Source organism: Cinclus cinclus, chromosome 27, assembly GCF_963662255.1.
Source record: "Cinclus cinclus chromosome 27, bCinCin1.1, whole genome shotgun sequence".
In the NCBI taxonomy this organism is placed as follows: Eukaryota; Metazoa; Chordata; class Aves; order Passeriformes; family Cinclidae; genus Cinclus; species Cinclus cinclus.
In genome coordinates, this window is record NC_085072.1 from 3,521,602 (window position 1) to 3,539,588 (window position 17,987).

The 17,987-nt window shown below is 56.6% G+C and overlaps 2 protein-coding genes across 2 annotated transcripts; one reads left to right on the forward strand and one right to left on the reverse strand.

The window, feature by feature from the left end:
- Positions 1-314: 314 nt before the first annotated feature.
- TOMM6 (translocase of outer mitochondrial membrane 6) lies at positions 315-3,258 on the reverse strand. The gene is made up of 3 exons (XM_062509619.1): positions 3,081-3,258; positions 1,993-2,094; positions 315-1,517 (listed from the first exon to the last, which is right to left on the reverse strand). The coding sequence occupies exons 1-2, from the start codon at positions 3,215-3,217 to the stop codon at positions 1,998-2,000; spliced, it is 234 nt and encodes a 77-aa protein (XP_062365603.1). The 5' UTR covers positions 3,218-3,258; the 3' UTR covers positions 315-1,517; positions 1,993-1,997.
- A 5,084-nt stretch (positions 3,259-8,342) lies between these two features.
- LOC134054138 (uncharacterized) lies at positions 8,343-17,639 on the forward strand. The gene is given in 13 exon segments (XM_062509618.1): positions 8,343-9,190; positions 12,501-12,586; positions 12,814-12,927; positions 13,977-14,135; positions 14,516-14,592; positions 14,729-14,859; positions 14,951-15,081; positions 15,168-15,445; positions 15,447-15,612; positions 15,808-16,014; positions 16,137-16,295; positions 16,764-16,871; positions 17,131-17,639. Coding segments are annotated over 13 exon segments (2,199 nt in total). The 5' UTR covers positions 8,343-8,790; the 3' UTR covers positions 17,314-17,639.
- The last annotated feature ends 348 nt before the right edge of the window (positions 17,640-17,987 follow it).

The window sequence follows — 17,987 nt, forward strand, 5'->3', positions numbered from 1 at the left end:
GTAACCTGTGAGTAAATCAGAGCCTGGGAGTAACTCCCAGCTGCAGCTCCCCAGGCTCTCCAGGATCCCCCGTGCCGGGAGTTCCCTCCCAGTCCGGACTGTCCTTGGCAGAAGCAGCTGATGGGTCCCAGGCCTGGGCTCGTCCCTGTCTCGGGTGTGAAATGGAAATCACGTTTTTATCTTTTTGTTTTATTATTATTTTGTAAATATTTACTCTTTTTACACCTGGTTTTTTTTTTTTGGTTTTTTTTGTAAGCTGAAGTTTCTTATTTTAAAAAAAAAAAAAAAGGAAGAAAGGAAGAAATTCCAGTGGGTTGTGTTGTTATTCCATAAACTTTAATAAACATCTGGGGGTGGGGGGTACAGGAGGAAATTCTGTGCGCATCCTCGAGGAAACAATTCCCAAAGGAATGAATCCATGGGAAACCAATTCTCCCTCTCAGCATGAAACCTTTTGTCCTTGTCACTGCTCCAGGCAGGACAGGGAGAACCAGAGCAGCTCCAGGAGGGACAGGTGGGATCGGAGCAGCTCCAGGTGGGATCAGAGCAGCTCCAGGAGGGACAGGTGGGATCGGAGCAGCTCCAGGTGGGATCAGAGCAGCTCCAGGAGGGACAGGAGGGATCAGAGCAGCTCCAGGTGGGATCAGAGCAGCTCCAGGAGGGACAGGAGGGATCAGAGCAGCTCCAGGAGGGACAGGAGGGATCAAAGCAGCTCCAGGGGGATCAGAGCAGCTCCAGGTGGGATCAGAGCAGCTCCAGGAGGGATCAGAGCAGCTCCAGGAGGGACAGGAGGGATCAGAGCAGCTCCAGGAGGGACAGGAGGGATCAAAGCAGCTCCAGGTGGGATCAGAGCAGCTCCAGGAGGGACAGGAGGGATCAAAGCAGCTCCAGGTGGGATCAGAGCAGCTCCAGGGGGATCAGAGCAGCTCCAGGTGGGATCAGAGCAGCTCCAGGAGGGATCAGAGCAGCTCCAGGAGGGACAGGAGGGATCAGAGCAGCTCCAGGAGGGATCAGAGCAGCTCCAGGTGGGGACAGGAGGGATCAGAGCAGCTCCAGGTGGGGACAGGAGGGATCAGAGCAGCTCCAGGGGGATCAGAGCAGCTCCAGGTGGGATCAGAGCAGCTCCAGGAGGGATCAGAGCAGCTCCAGGGGGATCAGAGCAGCTCCAGGAGGGACAGGAGGGATCAGAGCAGCTCCAGGAGGGATCAGAGCAGCTCCAGGTGGGGACAGGAGGGATCAGAGCAGCTCCAGGGGGATCAGAGCAGCTCCAGGTGGGATCAGAGCAGCTCCAGGAGGGACAGGAGGGATCAGAGCAGCTCCAGGAGGGACAGGTGGGATCAGAGCAGCTCCAGGTGGGATCAGAGCAGCTCCAGGAGGGACAGGTGGGATCGAAGCAGCTCCAGGTGGGACAAGAGGGATCAGAGCAGCTCCAGGTGGGACAGGAGGGATCAGAGCAGCTCCACAGCTCCTGTCCTGGTGGGAGGACAAGCTCTGCTCCCAGCAGCTCCGGCTCCTTCCTGGAACAGGGATTCAGCACCGTCAGGGGAGCTGGTTCTGCTTTAAAAGTTGGGTAAAGAGGGGGTTCTGTGGGGTTTGGGGTGGATTCACCCCTGATTTGTGTCACCTCACGCGGTGACAGCGCTGTCCTGGGGGGTCATGGTGAGTTTGGGGGGTTTGTTCAGCCTCGAGGGGCTGCAGCTCCAGAACTCTGGTGAGCAGGGACAGCACCCAAGGAAGGGCTGGATTTGGGATATTTAGGATAGATATTGGGAAAGGTTCTTCCTCCACTGGGTTTGGGGCACTGCCCAGGCTCCCCAGGGAATGGGCACGGCTCTGAGGCTGCCACAGCTCTGGGAATGTTTGCACAGGAATGCCCAGGGTGGGATTTTGGGGTGTTTGTGCAGGGACAGGGCTTGGATTTGATCCCGCTCTGGAATATTCCCTGATGCCACCCCCATGGAGCCTCCCAGCCCCTCTCTCCCTCCCACTGACCGCTGCTATGGGACTGGCTGTGGGGCCATCAGGTCGATGTCTGTCAGGTTCCGGGCGACCCAGACCCCTGCAGCAAACAGCCCCAGGTTCACCAGCAGGTTCCTGCAATCACAAAATTCCAGAATCACTGAGGCTGGAAAAACCTTTGGGAAAGTTCATCCGAGTCCCTGCTGTGCCCGATGCTCACCTTGTCCCCACCCTGAGCACTCAGTGCCTCCTCCCGGGATGGGGACTCCAAACCTCCCTGGGCACTTCCAATTCCTGAGCACCCTTTCCAGGAGGAAATTCCAGCCTGAGCCTCCCCTGGCCCAGCCCGAGGCCGTTCCCTCTCTTCCTGTCCCTGTTCCCTGGGATGAGATCCCAAATCCCCCCCGGCTGTCCCCTCCTGTCAGGGAGTTGTGCAGAGCCAGAAATTTCCCCTGAGCCTCCTTTTCTCCAGGCTGAGCCCCTTCCCCTCAGGATTCTCCAAACCCTTCCCCAGCTCCCTCAGGATTCTCCAAACCCTTCCCCAGCTCCCTCAGGATTCTCCAAACCCTTCCCCTTCCCCTCAGGATTCTCCAGACCCTTCCCCAGCTCCCTCAGGATTCTCCAAACCCTTCCCCTTCCCCTCAGGATTCTCCAAACCCTTCCCCAGCTCCTGAGGATTCTCCAAACCCTTCCCCTTCCCCTCAGGATTCTCCAGACCATTCCCCAGCTCCCTCGGGATTCTCCAGACCCTTCCCCTTCCCCTCAGGATTCTCCAGACCCTTTCCCTTCCCCTCAGGATTCTCCAAACCCTTCCCCAGCTCCCTCAGGATTCTCCAAACCCTTCCCCAGCTCCGCTCCCTTCCCTGGAATCGCTCCAGCCCCAAAATGTCCTCCCTGAACGGAGGGGTTAGAACTGGACACAAGGACCGAGGTCCCTCACAGCACTGAGGGACAATCCCGGGCACGCTGCTCCTGATACGGGCCGGGGCCAGACTCCGGGCTCCCGATCCCTGCCCTGATCCCGCCCCGGTCCTGGCCTCGATCCCCGCCTTCATCTCGACCCCGACCCCGACCCCATCCCTGACCCCGATCACGGTCCCGCTGGCGGTTCCGGTCCCGACCTGCGGAAGTCGTTGCGGTCGGTGGCGAAGCGGAACGCGCTCCGCAGCCAGGCGCGGATGCCCCGCGGCGGGGCCGGGGCCGCCATCGCTCCCGCTCCTCCTCCTCCTCCTCCTCCTGCCGCCGCCGCCGCCGCCATTGCTGCCGCGTGCCCGCGCCGCGCGATGACGTCACCTCGCTACGCGACGTCACTGGCGCAGCGTTCCCTCGCCGGCGGCGCGCGGAGCGGCACGGACTGGAGTAGATCGGGAACGGGTACGGGATCGGGAACGGGAAGGGGAACGGAATCGGGATTGGGAACGGGAGCGAGAGAGGGAGAGGGATCAGGACCGGGAGCAGAATCAGGATTGGGATGGGGACCGGGATCTGGATGGGGATCAGGATTGGGGCCAGGACCGTGGTGTCCCCGGGGCTCCCTGTGGGGGATATGGGGCTCCCTGTGGGGGATATGGGGATATGGGGCTCCCTGTGAGGGATATGGGGCTCCCTGTGGGGGATATGGGGCTCCCTGTGGGGGATATGGGGATATGGGGCTCCCTGTGAGGGATATGGGGCTCCCTGTGGTGGATATGGGGCTCCCTGTGAGGGATATGGGGCTCCCTGTGGGGGATATGGGGATATGGGGCTCCCTGTGAGGGATATGGGGCTCCCTGTGGGGGATATGGGGCTCCCTGTGAGGGATATGGGGCTCCCTGTGGGGGTTATGGGGGTCCCTGTGGGGGATATGGGGCTCCCTGTGAGGGATATGGGGCTCCCTGTGGTGGATATGGGGCTCCCTGTGAGGGATATGGGGCTCCCTGTGGTGGATATGGGGCTCCCTGTGAGGGATATGGGGGTCCCTGTGGGGGTTATGGGGCTCCCTGTGAGGGATATGGGGCTCCCTGTGGGGGATATGGGGATATGGGGCTCCCTGTGAGGGATATGGGGCTCCCCGGGGTGACCCCCAGCATCCCCCGGGCTGAGCCAGGTTGGGCTCTGCGGGTGCTGCCGGCTCTGGAAGATCCATCCCAGCCCTGGGATCCCCCGAGCCGAGGCACGGCCGGGGGAATTTGGGTTCCTGGGAGCTGCTGTTGGAGCCCTGGGAGCGGAGAGGGCTCTCAGGAATAATCCCTGTTTTTTGGGAGCAGTGGGGATCCCTGGGAGCAATTGAGATTCCCAGGAATATCTGGCTGTGCTCCATAGGTTCTTGGCCAGAACGAGCACAGTAACTTCTTGGAGAGGCTTCTGAAGGAAGGAGGAAGAACAGGAGGTGTCTTTATTAAAAAAATAAATAAATAAAAGTGGGCTGATCTAGATAAGGCCAGATAGTGGGAGGTGAAAGAAGCAATGGAGGGAATCATAAATTCCATAGGAATTCCACTGATGAACACAGACTGCTAAATGTCTGGATTTAAAGAAAAAGAACAGAGACACAAGGGAAAAGAAAAACAGGGTGGGATGTATTAGAAGGGGTCTTAGGAATTAGGGTTTTGGAGAGTCTGTACCTCTCAAGTACCTGAGCCCATGGGGATGGAGAGAAATGGTATAAAAAAAAATGACAGTACTGTCTTTTTGCAAATATTAAAATGTATGCTATAGGTACAATGTTAAAGCAACTTTGCTGTAAAGATTTCTGCTATTAAATAAACTTAGTAATGAAATAGCTGACTTAGTCATGCTTGTAGGAATTGAGCTGCCTGCTTGGTTGGGATAATATCCAATGAACGGATGATGAAGATCCCTGCTACTATCAGCACCCACTTTAAAAAGTATAAACTGAAACCCAAGCTGGAGGTGATAGTAAGAACAGCCTGAAACTGCTGCCCGATCCCAAAGAGGAAAATACAAATCAACAAAGTTGTTTTGTGCGGTGCTTTATTCAGGGCCCGGGGACCTGAGGACTCGCGTCCAAAGTCAGAGTCCCAACCCGTTACTGAATCTTACACAGTTTTATACCCTTTTACAAGTCTTGCTTCACTAGGCCTACATGCTATGGTCCACATTCTTTACATCAAAGGCAGCATTCATCTTCGAGATAACATTTCTAAAGGTTATAACTCTTGCACGCCTGCCTAAGTTAAGACAATAAGATTCCTTTCTAACGGTTACAAATCCTACATGCTTGTCTAAACTAAAACTATAGATTAATCCCACACCTGTTTATTACACTTCATCAGTAAATTCCTTACTGTTTCTACAAACAATCAGTTGGTCCTTCTTTGCTCCACTGGCCCTTAACTCATTATTCTGTAGTTCAGCACATTCCCAGGCTTAGTTCCCAGGGCCTACCTTGTGCTAGCTACAAACTGCAGCCTTAGCATTACTACCACTAGCTATTAAATCTATATGTATATGCTAACAAAACCACAGCCAAAAAATTCCCATGTTCTAAAAAGGTAAAGCCAAGGAGGAGCCATGCTAAACAGTTCTTGGAACACGTTTGGGGAAGAGTTTAAATATGCAGAATTGTTTATAAATATGCAGTAGGCTGATGCAATAGGAAAGGTTTATAAAGGGAGTCTCAGAAATAGGGGTGCACCCAGCCATTAAACTTGGCTTTATTATCTTTGTCTTCTGTTGTCCTTTCTTAAACTTTTAAGATTTTACCAGAAGAGTGAACCTCGTTTTTCACAGGAATTAGGGTTTTGGGGAGTCTGTACCTCTCAAGTACCTCAGGCCGTGGGGAAAGAGAGAGGAGAATGCAGATGGGAAATTAGGATAAAAAGGAGGCTGTGTCCCCTAAAAACCTGAGAGATCCCAGGGAAAATTGCCCCATGGCCTTTCCCTTTATTGAAATAAAATTACAGAACTCCTCTGTCCCCTCTTTGGACACAAACCTCTGGTGTTTGTGGATTAATTCTGACACTTCTGTGGTTACATGTTTTAAACACAGTGCTCCTGACCTTCCCATACCTCATACTCCACAATTTTCTCTTTGTAACTTACTATTTTATATAATTAAATCGATTATCAGAATATTTATAACCGGGAGCAGATCAATCCTCGTCCTGCACCTTTGTGTTTTCCTGAGCTCCTGTGCCTGGGAAAAGCAGCTCATGGGACAGACCTGCCAAGGGAGGGGGTTGTACTGGTTTGAACAGCAAAACCAGTGAGACTTCAAGTCAGTAATACAATTTTTAATAGGGAAGAGGGAAAAAAAAAAGAGAAAAAAACAAAATACATGCAATAATAAAAATAAAACCACTGACAGAGTCAGAATACAACCTGATACCCTGTCAGTCAGGGTGCTGGTGCAGTTTTCCTCCAAAGGGTCCAGCGATGATGTGGATAAAAACCTGGTTCTTCCTCTGGAATCCAGTAGGAAATGGCTGCCTTTGGCATTCTAAACCTCAGTTTTTATCTAGGTAGGAAAGGCTTGGCTCGTCTTCCTGGCTGGAGCATCTCCCAATGGGATGATGGAATCTTCTCAGTTATACAGTAGGACTCAATGGCCCATTAACAGAAGATACTTCCCACAGAGATAAGGATGATCACCCTTATCAGTGATGGCCCATTAACAGGAGACATTTCCACAGAGATAAGGATGATCACCCTTATCAGTGATGGCCCATTAACAGGAGACATTTCCCACAGAGATAAGGATGATCACCCTTATCAGTGATGGCCCATTAACAGGAGACATTTCCCACAGAGATAAGGATGATCACCCTTATCAGTGATGGCCCATTAACAGGAGACATTTCCCACAGAGATAAGGATGATCACCCTTCTCAGATGGTAATAGAATATGTATGTTGTATTGTAAACCAGGACAGGGGTTCAGGTGGTCCTGCACTTTTTTGGGGTGCTCGGTGCATCAGGAGTCCATGGGAATAAGAATCTTTAAGGATCCTTTGTTGGGATGAGGACTGTGGTTATAACGAGGTTTATTACTATTATTATATAAAGCTTTAACAAATACAAGTAACTTACTCTCGCACAGAATTTCTGGAATTAGCAGTTTTTCTGTTATTCCCATTGTTACGAGAAACAAAAAAAACCTCGATATTCAACAAAATGGAGATTGATTGATTTGATGTAGACGGAGCAAGCAGCGCTGGGGAACGTGAGGGGTCACGGCCAACCCAAGCTCCATCCAACCTGGGTTTGCAGCCTCTTACAGTATGGACTCTCGTTATAATCAATGATTTCTGGTTTTTTGCTGTCATGACTTTGCCAGGTAAGCAGTGGTGGTTGAATAAACATCTGTAAAGTCTTTGGGCGAATAGTCATTCTCATAGAAAACCAGCTGGTCTTGGTAGATAGAAACCAGCAAAAATCAGGAAGTCTGGTCTTTGTAGGTAGGCAATATTGATCAAATAAAGCAGGAAATCTGATTTTGCAAAATCTATCGGACTATGGGAAAGTCTGATTTTGCAAACTGGGAGTAGATACAAGTGATTTAGAAAACATTATATTCATAACAGAGGGATTTAAAACAGAATGATTTCATCATATATTTTCCTCTATGTAGTGTCCATGCTTCACTTCAGACCTTGATGTTCTGGTTTATCCAAACCCCAATACTTTTATGATTAACACAAATCGTTTATCAATTATCACACTATTTCCCTCCTCCTCACTGGGGACACCCAGGTCACAAAGCCAGGCTTAGGTAAGACCGGGATTTGGAGGGACATCATCCTGCCACAGTGTCCATCTGTCCATCCATCCATCCATCCATCCATCCATCCATCCATCATCCATCCATCCATCCATCATCCATCATCCATCCATCCATCATCCATCCATCCATCCATCCATCCATCCATCCATCCATCCATCATCCATCCATCATCATCCATCCATCCATCCATCATCCATCCATCCGTCATCCATCCATCCATCCATCCATCCATCCATCCATCCATCCATCCATCATCCATCCATCATCATCCATCCATCCATCCATCATCCATCCATCCATCATCCATCCATCCATCCATCCATCCATCCATCATCCATCATCCATCCATCATCCATCCATCATCCATCCATCATCCATCCATTCATCCATCCATCCATCCATCCATCATCCATCCATCATCCATCCATCATCCATCCATCCATCCATCATCCATCCATTCATCCATCCATCCATCCATCCATCATCCATCCATCCATCCATCCATCCATCCATCCATCCATCATCCATCCATTCATCCATCCATCCATCCATCCATCATCCATCCATCCATCATCCATCCATTCATCCATCCATCCATCCATCATCCATCCATCCATCCATCATCCATCCATCATCCATCCATCCATCCATCATCCATCCATTCATCCATCCATCCATCCATCCATCATCCATCCATCCATCCATCCATCCATCCATCCATCCAGGCTCCAGCCTTGTCTGTCCCTGCTGCTGGATTCTCTCCTCAGATCCCAGCCATCTAATTGATTTATGGCAATTAGGGACTCTCATTAAGGGGCCAGCTGGAGAGCCAGGCGTTACCTGCCGGGCAGGAGCAGCCTTGGGGAGCAGCCAAACCGCACGGATCCCTGTGTGGAGTTTTGGAAGGGTTTTACTCCACTTGGCTTTGGGTTTTCCCGTTCACCCCTTCCTTTGCTGACATTTGAGGTCAGTGAGTTCACCCCGAGGCTCCCCTTTCTCCCCTTCCTTTATTATTTGGGATCAGCGAGCTCAGCCGGAGCTTCCCTTTCCTCCCTCATCCCCTCCCACGTTCCTGGAAGGTCACGAACCGTCCTCGCCTTCCCTGGATGCAGGAATTCACATCTCCGGGCCGACCAGTTCAGACCAGTTCGTTATCAGAGCGTGCCAGCCAAGCCCCCAACATCAGCGGGGGTGTTCCCGGGGAAGGGAAGGTGATAAATCCACAGGGGGAAGGGCGGGATGGCGGTGCCTTGAAGGAACACCACAACCCCGGCAGCGCCATTCCCAGCTGGAATGCAGAGGGACACGGGGGAGGCGAGGCTGGAGGCGCCGGGCTGGCTCGGGAGGGATTGAATGGGGTGGGCAGAGAGTTTGGGACAACCTCAGAGTCGCTGCAGTGTCAAGGAGGTGACAGACGCGCTGGGACGGACAAACGGACACGCTGGGAGGTGACAGCCACCGGCAGCTGCCGCCCGTCCCCGCTGCTCCCCTGGCGTGGCAGCAAAGGTGCGTGCGATGGAGCCAGAACGTCCCCAAAACCCTCCCACCCTTCCCTGTGCCCTGTCCTGCCAGGGCTCCCCAAAACCCTCCCACCCTTCCCTGTGCCCTCCTCCATTCTGCTCCAGCCCCGGGAATGGCGGGTCCCGCTCCCCGAAATATCCCGAAATAAATTTGGGAACATCCCGGGGAACGAGGGCTTGATGCTGGAGCTGGATGGTGGCAGGAGCTCGGGATGGGTTCGTGCCCTGGGGGTGCAGGGACAACCAGGATATCCTCTCTCCCATGGATATTCCATAGCCTGGGATCCCCAGGATCCCCTCTCCCATGGATATTCCGTACTCTGGGTTCCCCAGGATCCCCTCTCCCACGGATATTCCACACCCTGGGATCCCCAGGATCCCCTCTCCCACGGATATTCCACACCCTGGGATCCCCAGGATCCCCTCTCCCACGGATATTCCATACCCTGAGATCCCCAGGATCCCCTCTCCCATGGATATTCCATACCCTGGGATCCCCAGGATCCCCTCTCCCACGGATATTCCATACCCTGAGATCCCCAGGATCCCCTTTCCCATGGATATTCCATACCCTGAGATCCCCAGGATCCCCTCTCCCACGGATATTCCGTACCCTGGGGGTGCAGGATTCCCAGGATCTCCTCTCCCATGGACGCTCCATGCTCTGGGGGTGCAGGGACTCCCTCTTTTCACGGGACTCCGGGGTGCAGTTTGCGGGTGTTTGGTCGCACCCCGCTGGTGGATCCGAGATTCCCGAAGGAATTTGGCTGTCCCCAGGGGATCAGGGAAGCGGCGCTCCCCGGGCTCTGTGCGCGTTCCCGCTGTTCTCGGGGGCGGAATCAGGGCCGGGAGAGGGAAGGGAAGAGGAAGGGAAATTCCCGGGAGGAGGGACGGGAGAGCTCCGGGTGAGTTCCGCTGGAAGGATCGGATCCCGACGGGTACGGGTGTGGAATGAGAGCCGGCTGCGGGGGGAGGACTGGGGTGCACGGGGGCAGAGCTGGGATCCAGGGAGGCAGGATTGGATCCAGGGAGGCAGGACTGGGATCCAGAGAGGCAGGATTGGAATCCAGAGAGGCAGGATTTGGATCCAAGGAGGCAGGATTGGATCCAGGGAGGCAGGATTGGATCCAGGGAGGCAGGATTGGGATCCAGGGAGGCAGGATTGGATCCAGGGAGGCAGGATTGGGATCCAAGGAGGCAGGATTGGATCCAGGGAGGCAGGATTGGGATCCAGGGAGGCAGGATTGGGATCCAGGGAGGCAGGATTGGATCCAGGGAGGCAGGATTGGGATCCAGAGAGGCAGGATTTGGATCCAAGGAGGCAGGATTGGATCCAGGGAGGCAGGATTGGATCCAGGGAGGCAGGACTGGGATCCAAGGAGGCAGGACTGGGATCCAGGGAGGCAGGATTGGATCCAGGGAGGCAGGATTGGGATCCAGGGAGGCAGGACTGGGATACAGGGAGGCAAGATTGGGATCCAGAGAGGCAGGATTGGGATCCAGGGAGGTAGGATTGGGATCCAAGGAGGCAGGATTGGGATCCAGGGAGGCAGGATTGGATCCAGGGAGGCAGGATTGGGGTGCAGAGTTGCAAAGTAATGGGTTTGGGGTGCAGGATTGGGATGCAGGGGATGACTGGGATTGAGGATTGGGGTGAAGGGGTGCAGGGCTCTCTGTCCCACCCCCATCCGTGCTCCAGTGCTGCTTTGCAGGACCTCAGGCTGATGCCCCTCAGTTTAGGGACAGAAGTGGGGTTTCAGGCTGGTGCAGGGGACTCATCCCTTGGGATCCCTTGGGGACATCACGGGGTGACCTGCGGGGTTGGTGACAACACGTGGCAGGGACAAGCAGAGCTCCGGGCAGGCACAGGGGGTGCCAAGGCATTGCCAGTCCTGTGTCACCCTCAGGGGACAGCGAACGGGTCTTGGTGTCCCCAGCTCTGCTGTGTCCTTGCTGGTGGCCACGCCAGTATCCCTGGGGGTGTCCCAGTATCCCTGGGGGTGTCCCAGTGTCCCTGGGGTTGTCCCAGTGACCCTGGCGGTGTCTGTTATCAATGAGCACAACGGGCCATTTTAGCCGATTAAAATAGCAATTTATTAGAAAGAAAAGAAAATGCAGCGCTGGGCGACAGGGGAGTCACCGCTCCACCAACTTCCGCCCCGACCGGGGTTTTCAGTTCTCTTTTTAAGCACCCGCTCTTGTTGTCATCCTCTTGGTGCTTATCGCGCGTGCTCCGGCAGTTGATAGGGGTTCGTTTTCTACCTTCTGGTGGTCTTTGATAAAGGCCCTCACGAGTCTTCCTCAGTGTCTTCTTCTTGACTTGGGCTGCAAAAAGTTCTTACGCAACCTTATAAGTACTGATTGCAACACTATTTGTTCCTTATAACTAGTTTCACTTACGTAAACCATTTCTTTAAGCATAGCTGCGGTTACTGATTTACACTGTTCTTAACCTTATGCGGACAGTGAACAAAAAGGGACTTCTGTTTCTTATCACAGTGTCCCAGTATCCCTGGCGGTGTCCCAGTGTCCCTGGAGGTGTCCCAGTGTCCCTGGAGGTGTCCCAGTGACTCTGGGGGTGTCCCAGTATCCCTGGAGGTGTCCCAGTATCCCTGGCGGTGTCCCAGTGTCCCTGGAGGTGTCCCAGTGTCCCTGGAGGTGTCCCAGTGACTCTGGGGGTGTCCCAGTATCCCTGGCGGTGTCCCAGTATCCCTGGCGGTGTCCCAGTGTCCCTGGAGGTGTCCCAGTATCCCTGGAGGTGTCCCAGTGACTCTGGGGGTGTCCCAGTATCCCTGGCGGTGTCCCAGTGTCCCTGGAGGTGTCCCAGTGTCCCTGGAGGTGTCCCAGTGACTCTGGGGGTGTCCCAGTATCCCTGGCGGTGTCCCAGTATCCCTGGCGGTGTCCCAGTGTCCCTGGAGGTGTCCCAGTATCCCTGGAGGTGTCCCAGTATCCCCGGCGGTGTCCCGGTGTCCCCGGCGGTGTCCCAGTGTCCCTGGAGGTGTCCCAGTATCCCTGGAGGTGTCCCAGTGACTCTGGGGGTGTCCCAGTATCCCTGGAGGTGTCCCAGTATCCCTGGAGGTGTCCCAGTGACTCTGGGGGTGTCCCAGTATCCCCGGAGGTGTCCCGGTATCCCTGGAGGTGTCCCGGTGTCCCCGGCGGTGTCCCGGTGTCCCCGGCGGTGTCCCAGCGGCTCGGGGCACGGCGCTGGCAGCACCACGGGTGCCACCTGGCTGGCGGTGTCCCCAAGCCGGCAGTGACGTCCTGTGGGACGTGCTGACCCAGCCTCTCCCTTGCAGCGGATCCCGAAGCTCCGGGTGCCCCTCTGGGCTCCTCGGGCAGGATGTTCCCCCCGGCGGGCTGCAGGAGGGGCCAGCCCAGGGAGGTACGTGGGGCTGGGGGTCCCCTGGGGCTGGGAGCGCTGGAGCCCCCCGGGGCTGCCCTGGGTACCCGCTGCTCCGTCCCTGGGCGTGCTGAGCGGCCGGGAGCGCGTCTCCGCAGTTTGGGGAGAAATTCGGGATATTCTGGTCCTTCCCAGGGCAGCTGGGTGTGGGGCTCCTGCCTCCCCATCCCTGCTGCACCGGGGGTCTCACGGCTCGGATCTCTCCACAGCCTGGTCCCTGGTGGGATGAGCCACGGCCGTGTCCCCCTCCTGGCCCCGAGGACACCTGGGGGGAGCCACCCCGGGAGCTCCAGCGCAGGAGACGGTGCCACAGGCGGCGCCAGGTAAGGGACGGGGCTGGGGGGAGATGTCCCAGCATGTGCCACAGGCACGGTGGGAGCCTTGGAGTTTGTCACGGAGAATTCCCCCTGCCCCCCCCCTCCCAGGCACAGAAAAAAGCCCCTGGCTCCCTAAATTCCTTCCCCAAAAATGAGTCTGGGTCCAGCTGTAGACCCCCGCCCCCCCCCCCCCCCCCCCCACCCAGGCACAGAAAGGAGCCCCTGGCTTTCTAAATTCCCAAAAGGAGTCTGGAAACATCTGGATCCAGCTATGGAGCTGGTCAGCAGTTTGTGTCTAAAGCTTCTCCCCCCAGGATTAAGAATGGCAAAACAAATATATTTACATAGGTTAAATAAATTATTTATTTTGATTGATGGTGATGATTGCACTAAAGGATCTCAACCAGGTATCTACAGTGCAGTGTGCATGGTTATAACCAGGGCACTGCTTATTAAATCAATAGTTTCAAAGGTAATTAGCAATTATGAAGTTCAGATTGACGTTGCTCACCCAGACCCACACAAATCTCTTTGGCTCAGCCTCCAGGAGTGACCCTGAAGGGCTCCAGACAGGAATCCACGCTCACACCTGGGAGGGAAATTCTGCTGTTCAAAACTGGGGTTGAGCTTTTACAGCATGGAGTGACGGATGTGTTGGGGATTTTGTGAATCATTTGTCCTTAAAAGAGCGATTGCTGCCCTCTGGTTCCTCCCAGGAAACATCTGCCCCTGTTTCCTGCCAGTACCAGTTGCTCTCAGGGTTCCACATCCTCATGGGGTTTCATTTTGAGATACTGGAGTCAGGCTGCTCTCGGTGTTCTCCACCACCACTGGCAGCCTGATCCCCCCCTCCACTGCTGCTAATTTTTACAGTGAGGTGAAATTGGAGCTGTTCCATCCTAGTTGCACCCTGCTGCAAGCAGAGATTCACTGAGCAATCCAGGGCAGCCCGAAGCAGGGGAAAGAGCTGAGGGTTGCAGTGGGGAGGGGGAACACCAAGAAAACAAAAAAATCCCAGTGGGCTGTGTCCTCACCAGTGTCTGTTCCCATTGCAGCCCAGTCCCAGGGACCCCAGACCTTTCCATGGCCCTGGTGATGTCCCGTGGAAGGAGGAGGAGAGATGGGCACCCCACGACTGTCCCCCACAGCCCCCCTGGAATGACAGAGAAGAATTCCAAGGACCTGAGAATGGCTTTGGAGACGGCTGGCACCTGGTGAGGGGTGATGGGCTGAGGGAGTGGCAGCTTTGCGGTGTCCCCATCCTCATGGGCAGCAATTCCCCATTGCAGCCCAGTCCCAGAGCCCCCAGACCATTCCGTGGCCCTGGTGATGTCCCGTGGAAGGAGGAGGAAGAGGATGGGAGATGGGCACCCCATGATTATCCCCCACCGCCCCCCTGGCATGACAGAGAATTCCAAGGACGTGAGGACGGCTTTGGAGACGTCTGGCACCCGGTGAGGGATGGGGGGGTGGCAACCACGGTGGTTAAAATGGGGCAGGGGGCACTCGTTGCCCCGGTGACAAGGACAGGGTGTGGGGACCCTCTGCAGTCACAGCATCCCCTGTCTAAACCCACCCCACTCATTCCCTGCAGGAGCTGCTGCCTGATCCCTGGTCTGAATTCCCCAAGGAGGAGCGGCCCCCACCCTGGCCCCCCTGCGGCCCTCCACGGTGGGTGCCGTGCTCGGGGGGAGCCCGTGTGGCTGTGGGGTGACAACGAGGGACACCAGCACCGGTGGGATTGCACGGAGGCCCCTCCCAACCTAACCAACACCCCCCCCCCCACCCTGGGGCTGTGCTCCTGCAGGACTCCAGGAGCTTTTCGGGGCCACTGGCCACCCTGGAGCCATCGGCCGGCTGGGAAACACAGCCCCCGCAGGAGCCACCTCCGGCAGCTGACCCCGGTCCCCGTGGCGTGGTGTCCCCGACCCCCCCCAGGTCTGTGCTGACCCCGTGCTGGCTGCCCGGTGCTCTGCAGCCTGTCCCAGGGCAGGGTGAGGAGTCTGCCCCGCTGTTTCCCACCCTGCAGCGCACAAGCCGCACTCCAAGCCCTCTCCTGTCCCTTCCAAGAGGAGCCAGCCGCTGGCCGGGAAGAAGCTGGAGCCCCCCCAGCCCCCTACTCCCCTCCAAGGTGCTGCGGAGAGGCCGAAACAGGAGCAGGTTGTGGGGTTTTACCTGTCCCCTGCCCATCCCACCCCGGGAGTTTGCTCACCCTGAGCCTTGCACGGTGTGCTGCTTCCCTCCAGGATGTGCCAGTGACGAGTGGGAATGTCCTGGAGCCCCCCAGTCCAGCTGGGAGCCCTCTGGAGAGCCCAGCTCCCCATCCTGGTGCTGTGGAGCCTCTGGTAGGAGATTCTCTTGCTCCCAGGGCTGCTCCCACCTCTGGAGCTGCCTGGCTCAGGGGTCTCAGCTGCTGGAACATCTCTCTCCTCTCCCACCCAGCCCTTCCCCTCTTGGCTTTGCTGTCTCTTTGCCAGGCATGGAATTTTTCCAGGCTCTTCTCTGTGATTTCCTTTGCGTTTTTGTCCCGGGATGGACACGTGTCCTCACGCCATTGCCTGTCCCCAGGTTGAGCTGGAAGCTGGGCAGACTCCCGTGGGCAGCCAGGAGCAGGATCCCTGTGTTTTGGGAACAGATCCAGCCCCTCTGGAGGAGACCTCCAGGTATCCTGAGATCCAGGAGCACCTTGAGGTATGGGACTGCTGGGAAGTGGCATGGGGTCAGCTCCGGGCTCCCCAAATCCTCCCCACCAGCAGCACACAGCTTTGCCTAGGGGTATTTTCTATTCCCTCCCTAAAGCAGAGCCTGCAGGGGGGCACAGCCCCTTTCCCAAGCCCCGTGTCCCCTCACCATGGGCTCTGCCATGCCCCTGTAACGTTTGCACAGGTAGAGACGTGCAGTCCAGGTGTCCCCAAGGCTGGCACCTGTCACAGGTCACGTCCCCAGAGCCCAGCAGCCCCTCCAGACCCTGCCAAGAGGGAACTCCTGGATTCCAGCTCCTCTGGAGAGGCAGGGGCTGAGCTCAGCCCACATTCCTGGGAGCAGGCTCTGCGTGGAGCTGGAGAAGTCCAGGCAGAAGCTGTCCAGGATGGGGTGAGTTTGGGATGTGGGGCAGCTCTGTGGCGTGTCCCCACCCCCGTGAGGCCGTGCTGGCAGCACTGTCCCTGTCCCAGCACAGCCACCACCTCCTCCCCCAGCCACTCTCTGTCCCTCAGCCTCTGCAGAGCCTTCAGCCACCCGAAAACCCTCAGGTGCCTCCAGGATGTGCAGTAGAACCCAAGGCCTGGCTTAGCCAGGCTCCTCCTGGTGCCTGCACCACCCCAGAGACCTCCCTGGGATCCCAGCGCCCACCTGGGTCCTGTGAGACAAACCTGGTACGGGGTCCAGGCACCTCCAGGTCCCCACATGGGGCCGGTGTCCTGGGCTTGGGGACACTGCCATACCCAGAGGGGGATCCCTGTGGCCTGCAGGATGCCGGGCTGGGGTTAAAGGGCAGCTTTGTTTGGAGGCAGAGCCCGTGTCAGCCCCGCTGTGCCACAGATACGGGACACGGCTGGGACAAGAGCCAGGGAAGTAACCGGAGGCTCGGGAGCGCTGGAGCGTGAACAGCCCTGGGACTGGAGCTCTGAGGAAGCCGCGGAGAGCCCTCCAGAGCAGTTTAATTTTGCCTAACGAGGGAGAGAAATTGGGGCAGAGGGGGAGCAGGGGCAGCTCTGGCACCCCAGGGAAGGATGACAAACCAGTGGCTCCTTCCAGTCCAGGGCTGGTGACCAGCACTGGCAGCCCCAGTGTGGCTCAGTCCCTTTCCCCTCTGACCCTTCCTTGCCTTTTGCACCTCCCAGGCTGTGTCCCTCCAGCACCAGCTCAGCTGCATGCTCCCAGCACCATTCCCAGCCGGCATCGATTTCCGCTCCGCTGCCGTCCTGGCCAAGAAGGCAGAGATTGAGCTGGTGAGTCCTGGCAGCCCCTGGATGAGCACCTGGAGGTCTGGCAGTGGCTGCAGGATGAGGGGATCTCGCCTGAGGAGCTTTGGGAGCCATAATGGGTGGTGGGGGGATGTGAATTTGGCATTTTGGGGAGCAGGGGGAGGTGCTGTGGGCAACAAGGGGTTTTCAGGGGCTCAGATGATGTTTGGGGTTTTGTGCACTAAAAATAGGGGGTGCTTGCTGCTGTTTCTGGGGTGCTGACCCCGTGGCTCTCCCCCTGCAGTCGTACCAGCAGTTCAGCCTGACCATTGCCGTGGTGGCCACGATGCTGCTGCAGAAGGAGCCCTCGATGGAGGCGGCGCTGGGGCTGGCACTCAGGGCCAACCTCCGGCAGTGCCGCAGCCACCACCTGCAGCAGCTGGAGGATTTCATCGACACCATCGACTCAGCCACCTCCAGCCTGTGATGGCAGCCACCCCCTCGTGCCAGCTGGGTGGGGGTGATGGTGGCTGTGACAGCTCTCTGGGGTGCTCAGGAGGGCGCTGAGCCTGCAGGACGAGGTGGGAGGTGTTTGCGGCCCCGCTCTATCGCTTGGAGGAAGGTGAGCAGGGTATGTTTGGTTTTAGCCCTGCCCAAACCCTTGAGGGCAGCAAAAGTTTTACAGGTTCTACTGGAGGGAGAGAACAGGGAGGGCACCCATCCCTCTGCATTCCTGAGTGCCAGGGATGTGTCCCCAAACCCGGTGAGAGTTTTTTGGGTTTAAATCTACAAATAAACCGCATTCACTCTGCAGCCCTTGCTCTGCCATTGTTCTGTCTGTTCCTGCTCTCCTGGGGCTGCAAGGGAGGGGTCCCCCAGTGAACCCCGGCTGTGGCAGAGGGCAGAGGTCACCCCGGCTGTCTCCCTGCCCTGGTGACATTGTCAGTGTCACAGTGGGCTGGGAAGGAATGGGGCAGACCCTGCATTCAGATTTCTGCCAAATTTTATTGGAGCTTCGTCATCGGCAGCAGCAGAGCTGCACCCCTGGTCCCCTCCCCGTGGTGGCAGCGGGACACGGTGCCACCAGGAATGGAGAGCAGGTGACAGTGGGGCACAGAGGAGTCCAGGGAAGGATCCCAGTGGTCCCCAGCAGTGGGGTAA